We start from the raw sequence: 24247 nt of genomic DNA, 5'->3' as shown, positions 1-24247 counted from the left end.
AAAAGAAAAACTATGTTAGTTCTAAGTCATGTTGAATTTTGTTAATATTTTTCATAGCACTGCTATTTCAGCAAGCATCAGAATATCTGCCATGTTCTTTTAATCTTAGTATATTTTCGAAACTATTGAGGAAATAACAGCCACCTAATGTATATAGTATACTATATGTATTAGTTTTATTTTCCTTAGCACCTACTTCCGTAGCTCCAATACTTTTAGATATTCGTTTTTGTTATTCCATCACTATTTTACTGTTATTAACTTATTTCAGGTATTTAACAGCTTTTCACATAATTCCTCCTTCTTGTGTTTTCACATCTAATCAATAAGTAAGGAATGAGTAACTGATATGTGATATGCGATGAATCCATCTATAGCGTTATATTGCGTTTTCCTCCTAAATAAATCATCTTAGATAAATTGTGTACTTCTGGAAACTGTTAGTTTATTTTGCTCGGAATAAAAAGCAAACAAGAAATTGATCAAAGGTGCACAATGCGATTACACGATTATGGAGATAATAAAAAAGTGAAACAAATTGCACATTTAGTAATTGGCTACGCAGTTGTAAAAGCTTCAAAACATTTTTGTTTATTTCGCTTTAAATTACTTAAGTGGCAAATTCTTTTACATTTTACCTTTTAAAGGTTTCGGTCTCCACTGAAAACTTAATCACTATCCCTTAGAAAGTTTAAGTTATGTGCAGAACTCTTTAATTTAGATAACTGTTCATAAGCTTTTGTATTAAGCTCAGTTTTTGAATATCTCAGTGAAAGGCAGTTCAACTAGTGACGATAAGCACCGAAAATGTGTTGTTAAAGGATTTTGATAGGAAGAGGGGTAGAATCGAAAATCTGCTGCGACAGTCCGATTGATTTGATTTCTTTTTGACCCTATCCTAATCTGGAGAGTCGTTCATAAAAAATCACAATCACAATATACACAAACAGGAAAAACAAAACATTTTCGTGCCACATACACATATTTTATTTCCCATTAAATGAAGGGCTCGACAAGACGAAGTAGTGTAGTTTTAGGGGTGGCATTTTAGGGGTGCTGCTAATGAAACACGCAATGCGATGTGAGTGTGACAATGAAAATCAAATTATCAATGTAATGACAGGAAGCGAACAGGAAGGAAGACAGTAAGGCTTTATAGCCTTATTTAGGCGTTCATATACGGCTGGTTCATTCATATGTTCATATATGTGACACAAGAGAGTAAAAAAAAACTTATTGCTTGGGAGTCAAAAGACCATTCGGGAGCTGCGACAAATTTAATAGAAAAGTTTGATCATTTTAAATTTTTGTTAACAAAATATAGATATGTTTGATTAGCAACTTTACTGAAAGCTTTAGTGCTTTCAATTGTTTAGTGATAAAATGTAATCTTTCTTTTTATTAATTACTTTTAACTGTACTAGTATATTATATTAATTTAATTGAATTGATGTTCTTATAGAATGTAATTATCATATTCTCTTTCAAGAGAGATGCTAATAAACACATAGGACATCAAATGTCTGCCGGATAAGATTTTCTTTTATTTGGCGAACAGGTTTAGCGCGACCTTCGGTGTCAACAGCAGTCAAAATCGCTGGCGAATGCAATCAATTACTTAATAACCCCTCAGCAAAACTTTGCATAAACAAAACTTCCTGGCGATAGAAAAGGCGGACCCATGACAACAATAATTATTGTGGCCGCCCGGCAAGGCGGCGGATTTAATAACACAAGTCAGCTGTTTGGTGTCCTTGCTCTCTGAAAGCTCGCGAGCGGCTAAAGCTTTTGGCTGGCCATGTGGGGAAGCGGGTCAACGCTGCGTATGCGTTACGTTTCACTTTCGCTGCCGACGAAGTTGCTCAGCTTCCTTTATTCGGCGGCTGCTGCGACCCAATCAGACTCGTTCCTTTTCGTATTCAGTTTCAGTCCCCGTGCAAATCTAGAGGCGTCTGGTTGTGTGTCCGCAGAAAGTTCATCCAAAATTCCGCGCTGACTTCGATTTGTGTTACGGCTACTGCTGCCCCAAAAAGAAGGCAACGTGGTCTGTGCAAGAAGTCCCCACTCAAGTCGTGGGTATCAGTGTTAAAGCTTTAAATTGCTGGGCCGAAAGTTTTTTATGAATGAGTCGCTCGGTCGGCAGCGGGTTGTGTTAATTTTGGGCGATGAGTGTGCGATGTGGAAGTTTGGGCGTGCCAGGCCTTAAAATGGTCCTTCGATTGGAATTAATGAGCACACCCAACGAAATAAATGCAAAGCGCGCATCTGGAATAACGCATAACAATCGCTGCTTGGCAATGGATAGGAAATACAGATATAATATGTATATACGCGTCTGGAAAGCTTGGAGGACTAACCACTCTTCTATCTCAATGGATTACAATTTATTCTTATTCTTACAAGGAAAATTCTCTGTTTCTGTTGTTTTAGCCCACTGAAGGTAAATTTAAAGAATTTAGCTGATAGGACTGCTCAGGGGACATGACAAGCATTACGTTCCGCGCCCATCTTAAATGATAAGCTATTTCAGTGGAATTTGAAGAAAGCACACACCTCTTGTTTTAGCTTACAATACCTATCACAAGATGCTTGTATTCAACTCACGTGATAGACTTGTTTGAATCAGCTTAATAGTAACTACAAAAGATTATAAAAGCTTTCCAGACCCAAAAGCGAAATATTTATTTGAGAATGTGTCTCTACGTGATCTGATCAGCAACCAGAATCTTAAATGGAGGGAAATACCTTTCCATGCTTTTTAAACATTATCGTCGCCATGGTCGCCATCCAAGATGACACATGCCAGCCGGCTGACGCCTGCTTATATTACGAGAACTCTGTAGGCATTCCGATATCAATTCCCCTCGCTCGCCATCGCTCATACGCACCGTGCGCCGACCAAGGGCTTTTCCACCCGCTGGGCTTAATTGCCGAATATTTGTTTTCGGCGCAGTGAAGGCGTTCATTAAATTTGCCGGAAAGGTACAACATCGTTTAAATTTTTCAGTGAAACTTGTGACAGCCAGGGATACACGAGCCTAGTAGCTTAAAATTACCAAAGCGCAGGAAGTCAAGTGGTCGAAGCGCTTTAATTGCCCCCGGTTGAAGTCATTTTCCGCTCTTTTAAAGTGCGTGTGTGTGCGTTTGGGCGAAGTGCGCTTTTTTCGCAGTCGGGCTAAGGACCTGAAACAGAACTATCTTCGCCGAGACAAGGCTTTTCGGTTGTCGACAGTCATCAAAGCGGCTTAGAGTTACAGTAAGACGAACGAGGCGTCTAAGCCAAGCGCATAGGCATTTTCGTACATTTGGGCAATGTTGGTGAGTATACTTTAAAATCGTAGGCCTGTAGCTTCCGTACATACATATATGCCCTACATATACGTCGCAGAAAGGATTCTTTTTTAACTTTTATCTTATATCCAGAGTCAGGGGTTCATTGGGTTTACAAATCGCTGTGGACGGCAGTCCAGGTAGTGACAAAACGTATCAGAAGACTGTGCTAAGTGCTAAATATGCACAAAGGAATAAAAATCATAACGAATGGAATGGAATGTAGTGCATACTAAAACATCGTGATTCAAGTGCCCTGAAATAATTTTTTACGTTTCTAACAGCTATTGGTAAAAGCTTTTTTGGTGGCAAACCCGTTATAAATAGCTCAATTTCCTACGGCTATATATAAAACAAATCGGCAAAACTGCGCGCCAATAATTTATTTATCAACAGAAATGATCACTTCCCAATTTAAAACAATTGTTCCTATCTAAACAATGAATTTGCATCAGCTACATTATTTTAGGCTCGTGGAAACTGATTTAAGAAACCCTAATTCTAGGTCTTCTTGAAAACACCGAATTTCGGTGTCCTAACATCGAAACGTTTCCGACCACATAAAATATATATATTCTTTATCAAGATCAATAGCCGAGTCGATATGGCCATGTCCATCTGTCCGTATGAACGTCGATATCTCAGGAACTTTAAAAGCTATAAGGCTGAGATTACGCACACAGATTCTGCAGAAATAGACGTAGCTCAAGAAAAACGTTCTGATACTTGTTTGTTTTATTATTAGTCCTTCCAATTTGTATCCAATTTGTAACCACTCCCATTCTAACGCCCACAAACCGTTTTGTGTGGCTTGTGGGCGTTATGATACATGCAACGTCCACCCTTTTACAACATTATTATGAATTATAATTATAATTATTTCTATCGATTTGGCGAAAAAAAAATGGAAAATTTCTTGTTCGCAATTCCACTAGCTTAGTAATCGGTATCTTAAAGTCGAGGAACTCCATTATAATGTTTTTCTTCTCCAATTTGTAAAGATCTGTTGTAGTTTAGTTCGGTATACAGGAGACATTTTTCAAGTGTTATAATTAAATATTAATGTAATATAAATTACGGCAAGGGTATAACACTTCGTCTTACAAAGATCTTCTCTGTTCTTGGTTAGGCAGATTAAACTAAGTTTATTTGGACATGCAAATGAGTAGAAGATGATCTTTTATATAATAAGGAAATATTTATTTACGAACATTTTTTTATTTTACTTTCTGCTATTTGTATTCACACGAGAGCGTTTCTATCCCTGTTTTTTTCACGAACACTTCAAAGGAATCTGGCTGTGGTGATGTTTTTCAGTATCCTCAATGTCCATATACTCGCGTTCGTAAACCGATTGCTGCTCTGTGACAAATATGAAAAAATAAAAAATCGATAAAGCCAGGCTACGAGCGAAAATTGAAGCGTCAAAGTCACACAAAAGTCAGGCAGACACATTTGTTAGAAATAACAAATGTGATTTCCTCGGTCCTGATTAGTTCGATAAACTTTTTTCCAAAAGTACAAACCTTAGCGAGAGACTTGTGACAACAGAGGAAAATCTTTCTGAGGACAAAATGCCTGAAATTTCCATGTCACTTGGCAGTTAATAATGTTGTCTGTGAATATAATAGGAAAATACTACAATTAAATAAAAACCTGGACAGGACATCATAATCTATGCTTACATATGCTTAAATTGTTTCTAGCTATTTAATAACCTTTAAGAAGCCTCGAACCACATTTCCTTGGTTTCTTTCGTTTCACAAATCAGTTAAGCATTATCTATTAGCCCAGCAACATTTCGCAAGGACAACAACTTGGTGCAAATTCATTCTAATTTCGCCCTGTGGCTCTTCTCAAGTTCGCCCAAGTTCTTAGGAAAACTTAATCTGCCGTTGAATGTCTACTTGTTTTCAAACTTAGCAAGTTGTCGCATACGCGACATAAATCCGAGCATATACACAAATACTTAGCTATAAGTATGTATACGAGGCCTATCCGAGGCAAAAAGTTCTTGGGAAGGACAGTTTGTTTTGAGGAATTTCTGCAGGGTCCAAAAGCCATGTGCGACGTTTGTGCTCACAGAGTCCATACAACTTCGGCCTTGTGGCTTGGATTACAAATTTCGCATATTTGATTCCCGAAATATGCAACAAGATTCCGAGATCCTACAGAAAAAACAATGACGAAATTTTACATATTTTGGTTGTTTTTTAAATCGATTATTAATAGTTATTAATAAGTCAAGTTAGCTAAAAATGTATTAATAACAATAAAAATGTAACTAATGCCTTAGCATGATGTGAGGAAAAAGTTTTATTTATTATATGTAATTATTACACATAACGATGGAGATCATCATAGTAACGGAACTATGAATGGGTTAACAAACGAGGTTGTTAGAGAAAGCTTGTGGTTGAAGAAGAAAAAACTGAAAAAGAGGAACTGAGTTTTACGCACAACAATCGGTCGCCATGTATTGTATGCTGTATATGGGCTTTTTTAGAATTGTATTATATTCTAACAAGTTTCGAGCGGTTTGTGGGCGGTATGAACCAACAATAAGTGAATTCTTTAACAACCAGTTGATTAGCCTATACGCACGTACATAAATGTAGATATTTTATTGTCTTTCTTTTAGAAGTCCATCTACTGCATGTGATATTTTCTTCAAAAGTCGAAAAGAGTTTGCTGATTTGACCTATAACCAATAACATATTGGTTTCATATTCAACACCAAGCTACATCTAATTCGCTGGCACACACTGTATTGCCAGGACTTTGAATTGCAATCTGTTTAAATGCCATATTAAGGCATGCTATGGGGTTGAAAACGGGAAAAGAGAGATGTGGATGTGAAAGCATAAGCAGAAGAAGAGCGAAAAACTGAGAGAACTGTAAGCAGACAGAACAAATCAAAATAAGCTTCAAATTCAAATGGAGTGCTTTCAAAAAACGGAAATCGGGGTTGCAGAAAGGATATAAATACGAAGACAGATACATCTGTTTCTTGGTGCTTTAATTCCGGGAGGCAAACTTGTTTGTCGGTTGTCGGTTGCTTTTCCTCGGTGCCAGTGCTTATTTATCATGTCAAATATGATTTAATGCCTTGCCACGCCGACTTGCACAGGACCCTTCAGGGCGACTTCCTCATTCGATATTCCCATTTACTTAGGATTGGTTATGGGCAATGATAAACAATGTAATTTATGCCACAATCGCCCAATAGTATATTCGAAAAAAAAAAATTTTTTTTTTTATTTCGCTAATTGCTAAATTTTTCTTTGTTTTTTCTTTGTTATACTATTTTCTTTTTATTTTAAAGATGAATTGAATTGAATTTAAGTATTATGCATTTTATGCATTAATTTACAAATTATTATATACATATATGTATTATAAACCGTATTATAAACCAAAAACTGCCACGCCCGCATTTTTAAAATTTCTTTGGATATTTTTATATAATCATAATCTATCGATTTGCCAAAAAACTTTTTGCCACGCCCACGCTAACGCCCTAAACTGACACGTCCACACTTTTGAAAAGTGTTTAGATTTTTCTTCGTTTTATTGTTTGTCTTGCCAATTTGTATCTGTATACTGTATAAATACTGAGTGGTGATTCACTGATGAAAATAAATTAACGGAACTGCACTATACCTCACTGCCGGTGGCATGTGTATAGTATGTAAGTTATGCACAATTGATGAGCGAAAAGTTAATCCATTATGCATTTAAATTTCACTGAATTCAATTGCCGTAATTAAGTCAAATATGCATTCAAATGTTAATTACGTCCGGTAACCGCTTTCATTGAAAATGCATTGGTCTGGCCTTGATGGTTATGTTTTCAAATTAAACGAAAATATTTGGTCTCTTTAATAGAACATTGTGTTGGCTCTGAAAACCGGCCAATTTAATTTTGCATACATTTAAAAAATCTGTGCACAAGCCGACGAATAACTTAAATTCCAGAATATTAGCTGTGACCATGCTTTGATTGAATGAGCACTGATAATTAATATAACTGCCAATGGCCAGAAGGCGCCGTCCTGTAATTTTCTCGTTCCAACCTGAAGCGATTCCCAACCTTTAGCAAAATTAGTGTAAAAGCAAAGAATAAATTAATTGAGTCCCGTCTGTGTCTCGCCAGGTGCCTGGCATCCAGCTGCCATCTAATTGTACATAAGTATATACAGCTAGGGTTAGTGCAATAGAACTTGTTATGCAAAAGGCGTATTTATAGATAACATTTGAAACTGACATCACAGCACAGTTTAGTTAATACAAGAAATACTGATTACTTCCTCGTCTGTGCTCAACTGCTCGAAAACCATAGATATTACCTATAATTCTATAATTGTACATACAAGGAGAAAAACCACAACATAGAAGCGATTTTGGTAAGGTTATGAATGGACCTATTAACTTGACTACCTCCGTACATAGCTGGGTAAAGATAGGTTTGTTAGTCTGCCCACCAATTGTGGTCAGCTATTTCCAGGACAAACCTTTTGAGTCGGCGGAGTGAAATGGACGTGCTGCCGACAATGACACTAAATACGCCTAATTAGCTGATGGCTCTGCAATTCAGAGCAAATAAACAATACTTTTCGTTGGCTTTAATTTAAATGTTTCACCAAATCAAAATTGCAGTTGAAAACAAAACAGTCCAAGCTGACTTGGATCAGGAAAAGCACGAAGCCAAGCTATTTACTTTCCCCAAGCCGTGGGCTAGAACCAGAATCAGTCTTTACAACATCCCTTTCCCAAAATCACTTCTCCTTTGTTCTTTGCCCCCTTTCTAGATGGCGAAAATTCATTTTTGGCTGACAAGGGGAGACCCAGAAAGCCTACTAGCCCAGGGAGTGAGAGGGTTAAATGGGAATCTTTTCTGGCTAGAGAGCGTAGCACTTTGGCCTGTGAAGTTCCGAATAGGGATTTCCTAGTCGGGTTGGCTTCGGCGGGCCAATTTGAATGTGATATGTGGGGGATGTGAATGGGAAAAGCGAGGTTATCACTGACTAAAGTTATTTAACTGCAAAACAAGAACAACCGACGGGCTTGGGAACAAGGGGATACGCTCTTTTAAAGTATACAGCTGGCACACCGATAATCACAAACCGAACTAGTTATCAACTTACCTTAAATGATTCCTCGGTTGCGTTTTTGAAATCCAACCATATCCAAACCGTAAACCATTCGCCGCACTATTAAAGCCACGCACGCGGGTTCAATGAACTCATTAAAAAGATTGGACATGTTGAGCAGAGGAATATTACAGGGCGTCGGCTTATGACAAACGAGTTGCAAGCGAGGAGGATCCTCCTGAGGTCCGTGCCGTGGACTGAAAGTCATAAACGTGTCACACACTTGTGAACGCGGTCGGTGGAGTATCTCGGAATCCGCCTAGTCCCTGTGTATCTGTAAAGTATCTTCTCATTTCCCAGCCCTACCATTTGGCCAGTTGCCATGCAAGAGCTTGCTGATTTTCCTCAAAAAACATTTGCCAAATTGGAACCCGCCACTGGGAAAACACTTGGCGTTGTTATCCGGCCGCAATCTCTTGACCATTTATAATCGCCTGTAATTTGTCAATGTCGACCTCAAATTAATTCATTAAATCACATTTTACGTGATTATGCCTTGCACCGGAATTAAAGTTTTTACACGTTGCCCGGAAATGTGCGACAGTTTTCCCATTTTCATTCAGGATGCAAATGAGCCAGCTGGACGTGGTCTAAGTGAGTTGGCAGCAGCGACTGCAAACTACAGAGGCAAACATTTCGAGTTTACCCGGTGCTGTTTTCTTTTAGGGTTTTAACAAACATTACTTAACGAGTTTTTCGAAAAGTTTGGTGCAATTTCAATTATACGGCGAGGCGAATGTTTCATGGCAACAACAACTGACCTAACAACTTAATGAAAATATCAGCATATTTCTCTTCTTTTACTCGTAAACATACAGCAAATATCTAGCCCCTTATTAAACAATTTAAAAAGTCAGAGCATTTCAACGAAACATACTTATGAACAAATTTCTGTTTATATGGGGCTTTTTAGTTTTAGTTTTTGAAAGTTCTTAGCATCAAATTCTTTCAAAGATAACAATTTCTTGAGGTCAGCTTCAAAACTGCAAAACGTTATGCAACGTACGCCAATTATTCTGGCACCAGGATACTTTCTCTATTTAATAAAATCCCTGAACATTTACACACGCCCAGAAGACCTCAAAACATGACCGAGAACTGTCCCATATGTCCTAGTGGCATTATCCGCATGTAATGGCTCACAGCCAGGACTCAAACGCACACGCAAGAGAGCTAAATGAAATTAGTTGACAGCCAGATTGGCCAGTAAGCCATTTCTGAAGAAAACCCGGAGAAGTTCCCGACCAGTAAATTGAGAATAGCGAACGGAGTGATGAAGATTGACGGAAGGCGGAGGGGAAGAAACCTCCGCGTCACACATAACAAAATCTAAAAAAAAGGACTTTAACGCAAAGCTATTAAAAAGCCTTAGAAAACCCTACCGAAAAGGGTTGCGTTCTCACCCAAAAAGTGATGATTAAAACGCAAAATTGCAATGAAACAACGAAAAAATGGAATAAGGGAAAAATTTTAGCAGATGGAACAGAGACAGGAAGCAGAAAAAACGAAGAAATTGGGAAACAGCTGAAGAAGGAAAAACAATTTGTTGCGTGCGCATAATTGCGAGAATATTTTGCGGAGCCGAAATAAAAGAGCAAACTGTTTTCGGAGGAAGGAATATGGAGCCTGAGCTCTATCCGCTGAAAATTTTTTGTACAGGCCGTGCTCCACAGACAGACAAACAATTTTGGCTGCATAAATTATCAGGCACTCGTCCAATATTTTGTGTTCTAGTCGTTCGCCAACTTATTAGTTTACCAGTACACGTTTAGTTGACTTTTCTGTGTTTTCTCCTATCTCGTATAACTGTGTTGATAGTAATCTTTAAAGTAGAATGGGATCATTCTCTGAGTTGAGCAAGTGGTGTTAACGTAGAGAGGAACGCATTTTTAGGATGATATGCGAAGCACAGGTCACGTTACCGAATACGGTTGCGACAACGATATGCGCACCAAGACGACAATAGAGTCGGGTTGTTCTGTAGGGAGAGGGCTGGGCTATCAGAACACGTATAATCAGCTATGTTGAATCCGCATAGAACTGCCAATCATCCTTTGCGGACAACCTATTTAAAACGGTTATACATATATGCACACCTACCGTAAAGCAACGGCTTTACGCACACGGATTATATGTTACGGATCATATCAAATCACTTGCAAGTCGACCTTCCCTTGTCCGTATGAAGGGCTTAATCCAAACAAGTTTTTGCCACCCTTTAAAGTTTTTTTTCCTCATTTTATTATTTATTATATTTATTATTTATTATTTATTATTTTTCCCCAATTTCTATGGAAATGCCAGAAAAATGACCATACCATCAGATCAGAACTCCTTTTACGCTTATAAATTTCTCAAAAATAGCTTGTTTCAAACAATATTTTAATAAAACAATGGTTATTTAGTAAAAATGTTCATACCTTAATGAAATCGTCCCTTGCTTTGCCCTTTACAAATCAGAATTTCCAGCTGCCAAGTTTCTATACAGGAGATAATTCGGATTGCTCAGAATCTTTTTAGTAGTCTATTAAAGCAATTAGCATTGTAAGAATTATGAAAAGGGGACTCGGTTATTACGCCTAATCAAGAATATATAGACAGAAACTTTTGTAAAGTCGGATACGCTTTTATATATGTGTTACTTACGTTTAAATTAATTCAGTAACCTTTATACCAAAGTCGAATATAATCACATTATTCCTTAGAGCTGCATTTTTGCTATAAGATTACATTTATTTGATGTGATTTAATTGGACCAGGACCCGAAATGAAGTTTTATTTAATTTATTATGGCATGAACATGTCGATCTGTGGAAATGTAAAAGCGACTCGAATAACGAATCCACCTGATTTTCCTCTTTTATTACCTTTGCTCACCTTAAGTGCAGGGCTCTTTGTTGTCTGCTTCTGTTTCTGTTTAATATAGAAGGAGCGAAATCAGCGAGGATTACGAAACAAAATAAAAAAGCGAATAAAAATGTTAGGAAGCGAGAAGCGTTTTTGCAATTTTCGTCAAAATACAGATAGCTTCTAACTTTGATTCTCTTTAATTCTAATACGTGAAGCCCCTCGGGGAAATTTATAGAAACATGCGAATGTGGGTAAGAACGAATTGCAATCAAACCGTTAAGTGGAAGCGGTAAAAGATACCCGTTATACCTGTTACTCGTATAGGAAAAGAGTAAAATTCGTTGAAAAGTATGTAACAGGCAGAAGGAAGCCTCGATCTAGCCATGTCCGTCCGTCCGTATGAACTTGAAGATATCAGGAACTATAAAACGTAGAGGGTTGCGATTCAGCATACAGACTCTTGAGAAAAAGACGCAGCGCAAGTTTGTTGACCCATGTTTTCACGCCCACTCTAACGCCCACAAACCGCACAAAACCGTCATGCTCACACTTTTGAAAATTGTGTTGATATTTTTTCACATTTTTATTAGTCTTGCACGATTAAAAAAAAAAACTGTTCGTCCACATTTTTGAAAAAATTGATATTTTTCATAATTTTATTAGTCTAGTAAATTTCTAAAGTCACCGAACCGGTCACGCCCACACCTTAGAACCATTTTTAATTTTGTTCTCATTTAATTCCTTAATATAATATAATAATTAATTCCTTAACATATATTATAATATTATAATTATATTATAATATTATAATTATATTATAATATATATATAATTATTAAATTTCGCGTTCGCACTCACCCTTGCTGAGCAACGAGTGTCTGATTCTCTCTTGTTTTCTTGGCTTGTTTGTACCTAACGCTCAAAAAAATTGTATATGAAAATTTGGAGGGTAAGTGAAGGAAGGAAGTAAATACCAGATTTACCGTACATCCAACTATAAAATTCCGTTATTAAATTTAACAAGAGTGAACGTTATAGTCGAGTTTTCCGACTATCAGATGCCCCTTGCTCAGCAAGTAGACGTTAGAGTGGGCGTGGCAAACAGTTTTTTGGCGACTCGATACAACGGCAACAGAAAATTATGTGTTCCGACATTTCACTATGGGCAGTTGTGGCTGTCGTCGAGACCACGCCTGGTGAGGTAGCTCCTAAAGCACCCATGCCCGGTTATTAGCCTTCCTTCGTCGACTATTGCCACCGTCTCAGCAACCTTTCCAAGTTGTTTGGCTTGGTGACTAGATGACTAGGCTTGATGGCTAGGTACTCTTCCGTCATTTGCTCCTTCTCTTCTCTCTCGGCTTGTTCCACTAGGCCACCCCTACCTGGGTTGCTTGGGTTCTGCTTCATGTCACTCTTTCGGTAAGGAAAGACCGTTTGCGGAATGCTTTTTGTTTGCTGCAGTTCGCTCGATCGCGAAAGTTTCGTTAAAAGTTCTCTCACCTGTGACGAGTCCCATGGCCCTGGAGATCGGAGCCGGCAGGGATTTGACTTCAGGCAGTTATCCTTGGTGCTACCGCAGCGCGGAAGAACAAAAACCTCCGTGTGCTCTGCTAGTCAAGGTATGACTTCGATGATCACGGTGTGAAGGCAGATCGCACTCCCTTCCTTAAGAGTATACCAGGGGCGCTCCAACTTCCGCACTTTGGTCGCCTTTTAGACCAAGCCACACCATACATATATGTATGTTCACGAGTGGTCCAAATAACATTATAACTTGACAATGACACTATCCACGTTTTGGCAATTAATTTAGGCCAAGGTTATGCGAACAATACTCATTAATGTCAATTGACATTTAGGCAATCAACAACAGAAGCAACGATATTGGCAAAAAAAAAAGCACTAACCGACCAACATGAAAACTTTTCCTGTTGCCTACAATTATGACACTCAAAGTTAACAACAAAAATAACATCGATAGAAAGCAGGGAAATCAACTTTTCCGGCATAAATGCGAAGCGACACATTCGTTCATGTTACGAATTTTCAAGGTTGTTTTTGCTTTGCCGCTGCGATTAATTTGTGCACAAACAAGCGACAGAGAAGGAAAGGCATTCCCACTCTCACAAAAAAAATATCTAAGATATTTGGTATAGTATGATATGGTATGGCTTAATAGGGGAATAGATATTTCGTATTGAAATGGAGATGATTGTATATGCGCACTGTTGAGCTGCTGAAGAAAATGTTATTATTTCAGAATACAAGCATCCTTACTTAAAAGAATACGCTTAGAAAACTGTTCAAATCGATATTTATATATAGTTAAATATGTTCTTAGTCACTTAGTCATACATATATGTAACAAAATTTAAACATTTATGAAGGAAATCGGAACAAATTGGTTGATCTTAAAAAAGGGAAAACATTTGATAACCAGAAATAAATTTTGTTTCTCCTGTTTCAAATAAAACAAAGTATTATTCTCTAACCAAGTGAAAAATTCCACAAAGGAATACACACGAAAAAAAATGAACGACAAAATCGCAAGGTGGGTGGTAATAGAGCCCTAGTGTCGCACATTTTTGCGCGACGCTGCAAGCGTTACATGTGTCACACACCCAGCTCAAGCCGCCCCTTTCCCGCAACCCGCTGTCCGTGAAGGCAAATTTGAAGGACTGCCACCGCTACAGAAACAAAAAGAACCAACGAATAAGCGAGCCCATGCGAGAGCTAAATCAGGACTTGTGAGCGGCGCACAGAAGTTGGATCCGCGGATCCCTCCGGGTGGTCTCTTATGTAAGTTGCGCCGCACAGAACCTTAAAACGAGAGGGAAACCTGTAGTTGCGTATCTCTACTAATAGATACCCGTTACCTAGATGGTGGAAGTGCAAAGGAGATATGCACAAAATAAAGGAGAAAATGCTCTTCAAGATTGTTTGAGAGCCAAACCTGGAAGCGCTCACATTTCTTATATCCGGCAGAGGGTATATTGATTTCAGAATTTCGCAACCCCAAAAAAGGGGACAATAGAAAAACCCAACAAAATAAGTTGATTGTTTTTGGTCAAAAATAGTTAATAATTATTATTATCGGATTAATTACAATATATGTAATATACAATTACTTCAAGGGTATAAAAGCATCGACTTGCCGAAGCTAGCTTTCTTTTTTATGCTCCTTTCAAGTATGCAGTATTTGAAATTTGTTGTGTTAACATTTAAAGCAAATAAAATAAATACACGTTTTCAAGACGTTGATCTTTAAGTCTTTAAAATCATTTTAATGACTAAAAAACACGTGCCAAGTGTTAGAAAAATTTAAAAGTAAATTAACAAGACAGAACGCTATAGTCGAGTTCCCCGACTATCAGATACCGTAAAGTGCAAACGAGAAATTTAAAAACTCTTTTATCATATCGATGGAAATAAACAAACAGAAAATGTTAAAATTTTTCTAAAGTGTGGGAGTGACAGTTTCGGGCGGTGTCTATTTCTTTGGAATCTGCATGCCTAGTTTGAATGTTCTAGCTTTCATAGTTCCTGAGATCTCGGAGTTAATATGGACAGTGATAGCGAACAACTTTTCAACGAATCTAGTATACCCTTTTACTCTTTAGGTAACGGGTATAAAAAGGCTATATGATTACCAAGGGAATTCCATTACCTGTTAAGGGCGGCAGGATACATTTTTTTCAAATAACCCTGTGGGCCTATGATGTTTGTCGATTCTCAGTGTGCCACCCCCTGCTACATTTCTCCTCGCCCAATACACTCCGCACATTGTTAGTTTGGCGGATACGACTTCGACGAACTAGCGCTGAACTACGACCTTAAGTCACGACCCTATGCATATACATATATGCAAGCGTATTAAGGATGCTCCAGTTAAGGAAACAGGCAGCCACACACAGATACAGCTCTAACTGCCGTTTGGTCTGTGCATTTATGTATGTAAATAAGCGAGAAGTATACCACATTGAGTATCTGTCTGCACCATCGACTACAAAAGCCGCCAACCAAAAAAAAACACATACGCAAACCCATGTTCAAGAAGCCTGTATGTGGGTCTACCCTAATTATATATCTCTCGCGTCGCGATACAACCGCATAACACAAAACAATAAGAAGAAGGAAAGCGTTCGCGTTAACTATGATACACATATGATGAAACATAGAGGACACAGTTCTGTTTAATTTTACATTGGTTTTAGTGGCAGCACTATGATTTCGTATTCCAATCCGAGCCGTTCCGACATACACAACCTTCAGTAAAAATACAACTTTTGAGATACTGATATCTTAACTAAGACCGTAGAAACGAATTGCCGCAGCTGTTGATACCGGTTAAGAATATAAACACTTTTTATGGCGGCATGTCTATGTCTTTTTCACTGCTTTGCAAACTTCTAACTGAAATCAATATACCCACCGCACAGGCATAATAAAATACATAAACGTAAACATGGGAAAGATGAGATGACAGTATCTGGAACTAATGAAGCGTGCGATGTGGAAAAAAATCGCCGTCACAGATCTACCCACTCCGACTCAGAATTAAAGCTTGTTTTACACACCCAACTCATCGGCCCGCTCATTTTATATCATGCATCCTTAAAAGTTCTTAATACATTTATTTATATAAACGCAGAACCACCCTTGTATCATAAATGTTGTTTATTACTGCTGCTGTTGTTGTTTATTATTTACGCTTTTTCCTCCCATTCTTGTCCCTCAAAGCTTTTCGACCCACACTCAGTACGGGTTTTCCTATACAAGCTTGCAGCTTTATTACTTATAGAATCTTTAAAATTAAAAGCAATTTTTTTAATTTTCGTCCGGCGCTCGTTTGGTTAAAAGGGTTTCACTACAGTTGAAATTCACTGAAGTTTCATTTAAAAAACGTTGAAAGGTCAAAAAATCAATTTACCTGTAAGCGCCTGTGATAAATGTATATTTTAATGCTTTATGTAAGTATAAAGACATACTTTATGGAAGTTTTTATGTATATATATGTATATATGCACTAAAGGGGATGTCAAGCAAAAGCTTAGTTAAGCAAGCCAGGCCTTGAATAAAATCAATTTTAAAAGATTTATAAGATCGGCTTAATAACTTAGGTTTAACAAGAAAGGCACCCCTAGGCGTATATACCCTTGCAGTAATTATACTTCGTTCTATACATTTAATTATGTATGTACACCGAATTAGAACATTTTGTGTTCAAAAGCAATGAGGAAACGTTTTTATTAAATTTTCCTTTGGCAACTATATGATATAGTGGTGCACACCATTCAGTTCCGTTCTTATATACTACCTGAAAGAGAAGGAGTCTTTGGGAGAAGTATCAGATAGAAGCACGCATCATTTTAAAACTTGGTTGGTCAAAATTGGGATTTGCGACCAAAGAATAATCAGCTTACCGCTGATGCAATCAATCTAACTATAATAGTCTTTTACGAATGCTATTCATTCTTTTTATTTTCTTCATCATTGAAAGAGTTAAGAATATGTGCAACAATGCAATTTTTTTTGGATTGACTTCTGAATATTGGGAGATTACTTCTTGGGCTTATAATCGATATTTTTAATTGATCACGTAGCTTGAATGTATCCGCCTCTATTGGCCGCATTCTAAACTGTTTTATTTCAGGTGGACCAATTGGTAAGGTGATGGGGTCTCCATGGGGATGATGTGTATGTTTTGGGGCCCAATGCTTAGCTTTTGAGCAACATTTTCGCTTCCGAGATGTCCTTCTCGCCTTTTCACATCCCGGGCCGCAAGGTCCTCCTGGACCACCAGGACCTCCAGGTCCTCCGGGACCACCAGGGCCTCCAGGTCCATTTGGACCACCGGGTCCTCCAGGTCCTCCGGGACCCCAAGGCATGCCAGGTCCGCCCGGTCCGCCAGGTCCCCCCGGACCTCCAGGTCCACCTGGACCACCAGGGCCACCCGGACCCATGGGACCTCCTGGACCATTTGGTCCACCTGGAGCCCCTGGCCTTCCGCATATTCCAAGCCCAGAAGAAGTTGATGAACTTGTATGAATTGGCGAAGAAAAATGTGAACTCAGAGTTGACATTGATGTGCTTGGTATATCTTTTTTCATGGAAGATGTCGTGATTGAAGAAGTTAGAATTGTTGAAGATGTTGTAAAAGTTTTTGCTGATTGTAAAGTTGTACTTGGGCTTATCGAAGTCGGAATTGTTGATGTTCTAGAATACGTTGTTATTTTATAAGTTGTGCTTCGAATTCTTGACGTTGAAGTGGTTGTTGTAGTTGTTGTTGTTGTAGTTGGTGTTGTAGTTGTTGGTGTTGTTATAGTTGGAGTTGTTGTAGTTGGTGTTGTTGTAGTTGGAGTTGTTGTAGTAGATGTTCCTGTAGTTTGTGTTGTTGTTGTTGTAGTTGTTGTAGTTGGTGTTGAAGTTGGAGTTGTAGTTGGAGTTGTTGTAGTTTTTGTTGTTGTTGTCGTTGGTGTTGTAGTTGCTGTTGTTGTAGTTGGAGTTGTTGTAGTTGATGTTCTTGTAGTTTGTGTTGTTGTAGTTGGTGTTGTTGTAGTTGGTGTTGTTTTAGTTGTAGTTGGTGTTGTTGTAGTTGAAGATGTTGTTATTCTGGGAGACGTTGTTATCGGATAAGTCGTTTTTAGACTGTCTGCTAATAGATCTGAATTTCCATCCGTTTGTGTTGACTCTGGTTTTTCCTCTGGTAATGGGTCACCGGGGCACTTGCTGCCTGGCTTACACCAACCACCTCCATGGCAATAAGCTCCTAAAGGGTGCGGACAAGGCTGTCCTGGCTTGAACCAGCACATTTTTGGCGGGATGGGAACATTGCATCCAGGTTTCCAAGGGGGACAATGTGACGTCGGACGGTTGTAACACCCTGGCCTCCAAGAGGGACAGGTCTCGGCTCTCCTGAGATCGCATGGGTCTTCTTTGATCAAGTCACAGATATCCAAGAGGTTCTTTTGAATGTGTTCCATGGTCTTCAATTCGGTTTCTTTCTCGGCAGCAATAATCCGCCGTTTTGCCTCCGCCAATCGGGAAACCGAAACCGGGTGTACACTTTTGTTATGAGCGTGAACAGCCAATTCATGAAATATACGGTATTTAAGTCTTCGTTCAACATCCCCAAGAAGTCCCATGGCTGTGAAAAGAAGAGCCCACACTACGAGCACTTGATGAGCAGCCCATTGTGCGTTGCGTTGGAAAAATCAGTATCTTCGTAAAACTACGACAAGATTTTACATACCATAGAAAAGCACAGCACATACCATAGTGGTCGCATCTATTACTCGTACTGGAGTTTAAAATGTATTGGGCTTATTTTATTTTAGTTTTTATTATTTTTTTAAATATGTTGAATTTCGCGGTCGGATTTGTACTAATGCGCTTGGACACAGTGTTTGTATGTCTGAATATAAAGTTTACTCTCTATCTCCACATGTAAAATACATTTAATATAAAATACATTTAATATACAAACACCATCCATCATTAGGAAAAAGCTTTCAGTGACCAACATGTGTGCCTCGGTTTCGTTTTGAAGCTCCATTGGAAAAATCCAACACCCATCGTATGTCATTTTGAGCCTTTTTGAGTTGAAACACCCTCTTATAGATTCCCGGGTAGATTATTTAATTACGCCTAACGACAACAAGACAGGAGAATCAATCATTTCCGGGCAATCGGATGACAATGCTTAGAACCTTCAGGCCGCGGCAACAAAGCAGATTTTAGCACAACATAAGTGAAAGTTTTCATTGTCATGTTGATGAATGAAAATATTACCGCACCAATGCGTCACGCAGGTAATCAACCGTCAAATTTGCGGGGCTCAGCCGGAAGGAATAAATAGAGCGTGGCTTGAACTTTATGTTTTAAATTGCTCCAAGGTGGAGGTTATATTTATGTGGGTGGAATGCCTTATCAAATAAAGTAATCAAACCAAACAAAGCCCAACTAGGGGAGGGAGTACGGGCGATTCGATATGTTAGCCTACAAAATGTTTATTTTGGCAAATCAATTCGTTGACTCTTCCATTTTTAAAGCGGCTGGCAAAGTAAAAAATTCAGCCCTTAGGTTTGCCTATGTTGTCATTTCCGATTTCTCTTTGTAACTTTGTAGTGACGATGGTCACCCAGAGTGTAACCGTTAAATGGAAATCTGCTACGTTCAGTCCGTGCAGAGCCATTGTGTAAGGCACTTTGACGCTTTTGGAAACTGGATGCTACCTTTTTTTTATAGTTTCTGGATTGCTCGAAATGAAGTAATAATCTTTGACTGCATGTAATAAATCATCGTTTTAGTTGTTGTACCACAACTTTCTGGACAGTCAGGCTAAGAAAGCTAGACTTCCCGTGGTCACATTTTTTTAACTGCCGAAGGTACTTGACTTATTTTATATTTAATTATCATTAAATCCTTGTTTAAACAACATAGAATGCTATAGTCGAGTTCCCCGACTATCACCGACTATACTACACTAGTGGGAGATCACAGGGAAATTTTAACAATTTGTTGGCGTAGAGAAAGGAATACTATAATCAAAGACCCTAGAATAACAAGATGCGTAACGCCATACGATTTTTTGGCACACGATTTTTTGGCCGTGGCTCTAGAGGTGGCTCCAGGCTCTCTCGAATTTTTGTTAGAGAGCGAGAGAGCGAAGAGCGCTACAGCGAACAGCTCTTTTCAACGCACAAAGTGATAGCAGACATCTGTATGTGTGCACACGTATTCACATGCATTGTAAATTTGACAAAATATGCCCTTCACCTTAGAAGTTCTTTGGCTTTAAATCTATATTATTTTTGATCAATTGGCACCATGCGAAAAATTCTTGTTTTGCATTGCCTTAACGTTATTATTATTTGAAAATAGATTAGAAATAGTCAAATCTATGTACATATTATCACAAAAATAAATTTCAAAAATGACTTTATATAAGAATATTTGTCATTAGAGTATTCATGTTGCGGCGTGTGAAAAATTAATAAGGCAATGATTGTTGAGTGCTTGTGTCCGCACTTCGTGCCTCAAGATATGAACAAAGCAAAGACACTAGAATAATTCTAGTGTCTTTGATATGACTTTTGCAATAAACAGTTATCATATTTTTATTTATTTAATAAATTTATATTTTCTACTTCGTATTATTTTTATGAAATATTTATTTCTCAACGTAATGTCTTCTTTTTTTTGTACTTCCTTTAAATATTTAGTATATTTATTAAGTCATTTGACTTAATATGATGTAACATTAACATTAAAAGTGTTCCAAAAAGATATTTCGCTTTTAAAAAAATTGTCAGATGAGAGACAAATTAGAATTAAACATAAATATAAATGTGTAAACGGTAGCTAATTCGAGCGGCGATTTTAACAAACAAATTTAAAAAGCTTTAAAATTATAATATTCAGGGCGCGAATTTTTAAAAATTTTTTTATTTTATCATATTGCTAGGAAATTGGCAAAAACTACCCTAATATGTACCATGTAAATTCGTTTCTTCGATCAGAATTGATTTCGGCCCGAAAATCGTCTTCTAGCACAACACGCACACTTATACGCGTTCTCGTCTCTTGTTTTTACTCACACAAGCAAGCAAATTATATTTTTAGATTTCTTACGCTCTCAGCGGGAGTGAGCCGAAAGAGAGTAATTTTGGCCGTCACCAAAAAAGTGGCTGCATAGTGCCAAACCAATGTATGGCCGTTACGCATCTTGTTATTCTAGTGTCTTTGCTATAATCGTCTCGGCTGTTTAAACTCATTAGAAATATATATATATATATTCTAAAATAGATAGTAAATTTCTATTTTACTGCGTTTCATATAAATAAACTCTTTGAAGCAGTGCCAAAAATGAAGACCCCAAAGTGTTGGGTAGTTTTCCAAAATTGATAAATATCTCGAACCAATTGCAAACTTTTCTCAACAAATTTTAAATGATAAATTACATTCTTTTGTCTCTCTCTTTTTTTTGCAGGAAGGCACTGTAAATGGCAAGCAATAGAAACACAATTATGTCAAATTCGAAAGTTCGTTAACATCAACAATCAATGCAATAACAACAAATGCTGCTGCGACAACGGCATCCGCAGGCCCCTCAAAATGTAATTGGGCCAGGGCGTGGCAGCTTGGCAGTGGGCAACGGTCAACGGCAACGGCAGCAGCAATAGCAACACCACTGAACCGCAAAAATCGACAGCAGCAGCATCAGGACACCAAACAAAATACGCAACATAAATGAAGTTAACAACCTGTCAAATTGCTAAAGTATTTCCGCTGTTGACAGCCTTCTTCTTCCTCAATTCTCCCAGCGCAGCCTCATTATCCTTCGGTTTGAGTCCCACCTTCGCCTCCGCCTCCGCCTCCAGCTCCTTGTCCTCGTCATCGTCCTCGTCCTCCCACTTTCACTCAGAAAAACCCCTCCACTCGGATGTACTCGTCCTGCGAGCGGCCAAGCCATCCAGGGCCATTGCAACAAGCGCAGATGCGGCTACGCGGTCTGTGCCAGCGTCAGCGGCAGAAACAACACTTGGCAGCAAGTCAATTTGGCCGACAGCTATACAAACAAAAAGTCCACGTAATGCGCGTGAAGCTGGACGTCACAAACGTCAAATGCAAAAGCCCGCAATCCAGCAGCAACCACTGCAGCAGCAGCAACAGCGCATTAATCCCCCGCAGCAAAAGCGACAGCAGCAGCAGCAGCAGCAGCAGCAAGTGCAACATCAGGCTCAACGAGTGGGCGTTTTAATACCTCCTTCGCTGCACGTTGATTTGACGCATGTGCAACAGGGCTTTCAGAATTTCCTCGACTTTTTCCAACTGCATTTATTTAATGTCACCGTCGATTTTCTACGTGATGTGGGTGAGTACACACAAGCCGAAAAACAAACCCATCAGGAACAGGCCAAGCATCCTCGTTCCATCCAGCCCTGAAAATCCTTGCCGACGTGCATCGCGTGTGTTTTATTGATAATTTTTTTGCGCCCGATGCTCAAGTTTCCACTCCTGCTCGAAGATTTCCACACGAGTCATAGGCTGAAGGTGGCACTTTATGAAGATGAATTGGCCGTCTGTTTGCTGCGCCTAAATGTTTGCTGGCAGGCAACATAGTGCACGTTATGGGAAACCTTGCCAACGGATGGGGCGGTTCAAATCAAGCGCATTAATTGGAGTTAAAGTTATCTGACTCTCCAGTCTAGTCTTCAGATTGAAGTCTCTGAAGGTGGGATACCTTAGCATTAGCAGTCTTTTTTAGAAGACGAGGGCTCCGACCTCTGAGAACTCAATTTGCATGCATTACGCCTTGATTTCTTTTCGCTCTTACTCTGCCTTTTTCGCCCACGTAAATAACCCTCATTTCGCAAGCGAATTTAAACTAATTTAAGCACGTCCTGCCTTTGACTTTCTTTTAGTTTGAACGAAGGTCCACATCCAGCTTCCCGGCATTTTTCAGCAGAAGTTATACTTTAATTATGCGTCATTTTTCTGGTCGGTCACTCGCATCAGAAGGATGTTTTCCCTGCTGGTGACAGCTTACAATTTCCGGTCCAGAGCTATTCATTTTTTAAGACCATGCCAAGACTTGTGTTAGTTTCGAAACCATAATAAAGCAGCTAGGATTAGCAGCTGTCTCTGCAGGGATATAAATTGTAGAATAAGTGGACAACCTGGCGAACGGCAAATGCAGCAGGATGTCTGTCCATTCGTTTGCGTTGCACAACAGCAACATGTGAAGTAATCAATCCACACCTTTTGTGAGCTCTTTATATAATATACATATATGTGGTGGGTTGCGCAACTATTTTCCTGGATAACTTCCCTTTTCATTTCGTACGGAGGTTAAGAGCAGTATATGGATCGCTGCAGCCGCTTTTGTGCCGTTGCCAACGATGGTCAGAAAATAAACTCGCAGACATTTCTTCGGACATAAATTGCAACTGGGGCTGAAGGGAGCCGCATGCAACTAGAATCCATTTCAATATTTTGCAAAACATAAAAACCTGCAGCGCAGCAAGGCAGTCAGTTTAAATTGCGGCAAATGGAATTTATTTGTACGGAATGGAATCGTTACGTTAGTTTGGCTTGCAAATGGAATTCCGTTGTCGGGCACTTAAATAAATTTAGACGGCTGTGGGAGCGAGCAAGTTTAACCTGTTATTTATGACACCTTCGAGGCACCCCCCAAATTAAATATATCAATCTTGATCTGCTCGCCCTCGGAACAACATCGAAATTGCTGCAGTCGGCAAAAACTTTGGCGCCAAACAAGTGAGCGACAAAGTTGGGCATGTGTCGACGCTCGTGTTTACTCTGAAAATAACTGAAAAGGAATAAAAACTTATATAATTGGCCCAATAGCCGGACGCAGCAAACTTTTTCATGGAAGTGCCATCGACGGTCTGCATTCAGTTTAAGCTTAAAGCGATCTTTGTCCGAACTCATTTTAATGGGTGTAGTTGCTATTAAAAAGGTGTACGGTATTCCTTTTCGATCGGCAAGGTATACTTTATTCGTATACCCGTTACTCGTAGAATAAGAAGATATATTAGATATCTTTCGGCCCTATATAAAGTATGCATATACATGATCAGGATCAATGGGAGAGTCGATTTGTCCTTCTGTCCGTCTGGAGATTTCCCATATTCTCGTTTGCAATTTCACTGATAGTCGGGGAGCTCAATGATAGCCATTTCAGAAGGTATATTGATTTTAGTCAGAAGTTTGCAACGCAGTACAGCAGTAAAGCGACCATTTTCAATTTGTTCTTCACTTCATCGCTACCTAAAATTCTTTTTTGTATTGGAGGTGGTGTTTAGGCGGATTCCGATCGGACCTCTATATCATATTTCAATACCTCTTCATCCGCCACAGGATCGAAAAAAGCAAGCAATCCTTTCGTT

General features: G+C 38.8%; 2 protein-coding genes across 5 annotated transcripts in view, besides 10 other annotated features; one reads left to right on the top strand and one right to left on the bottom strand.

The window, feature by feature from the left end:
• Positions 1–140: part of a mobile genetic element that runs on past the window's edge.
• Positions 141–1946: 1806 nt separating this feature from the next.
• The window catches only part of CG34357 (uncharacterized protein), a 66125-nt gene continuing 43824 nt past the window's right edge, over positions 1947–24247 (top strand). For all 4 annotated transcript variants that reach the window (NM_001104211.2, NM_001370010.1, NM_001202237.2 and 1 more), the window contains exons 1-3: positions 1947–2072; positions 3008–3318; positions 21325–22209. In NM_001104211.2, the coding sequence (NP_001097681.2) occupies positions 21585–22209 (625 nt within the window). In that variant the 5' untranslated portion in view covers positions 1947–2072; positions 3008–3318; positions 21325–21584. The remainder of the gene's footprint in view (positions 2073–3007; positions 3319–21324; positions 22210–24247) is intronic.
• Positions 3874–4305: a mobile genetic element.
• Positions 6749–6909: a mobile genetic element.
• Positions 11702–11927: a mobile genetic element.
• Positions 12347–12411: a mobile genetic element.
• Positions 12825–12874: a mobile genetic element.
• Positions 12921–13058: a mobile genetic element.
• Positions 14671–14903: a mobile genetic element.
• On the bottom strand, positions 16799–18658 carry Mur82C (Mucin related 82C; the record flags this gene model as incomplete). Its single annotated transcript, NM_141224.2, has 2 exons — positions 18586–18658; positions 16799–18510 (listed from the first exon to the last, which is right to left on the bottom strand). The coding sequence occupies exons 1-2, from the start codon at positions 18608–18610 to the stop codon at positions 16799–16801; spliced, it is 1737 nt and encodes a 578-aa protein (NP_649481.2). The 5' UTR covers positions 18611–18658.
• Positions 19774–19804: a mobile genetic element.
• Positions 19881–21080: a mobile genetic element.

Source organism: Drosophila melanogaster, chromosome 3R (assembly GCF_000001215.4).
Source record: "Drosophila melanogaster chromosome 3R".
Classification (NCBI taxonomy): Eukaryota; Metazoa; Arthropoda; class Insecta; order Diptera; family Drosophilidae; genus Drosophila; species Drosophila melanogaster.
This window is presented reverse-complemented; position numbering and strand designations above follow the sequence as displayed.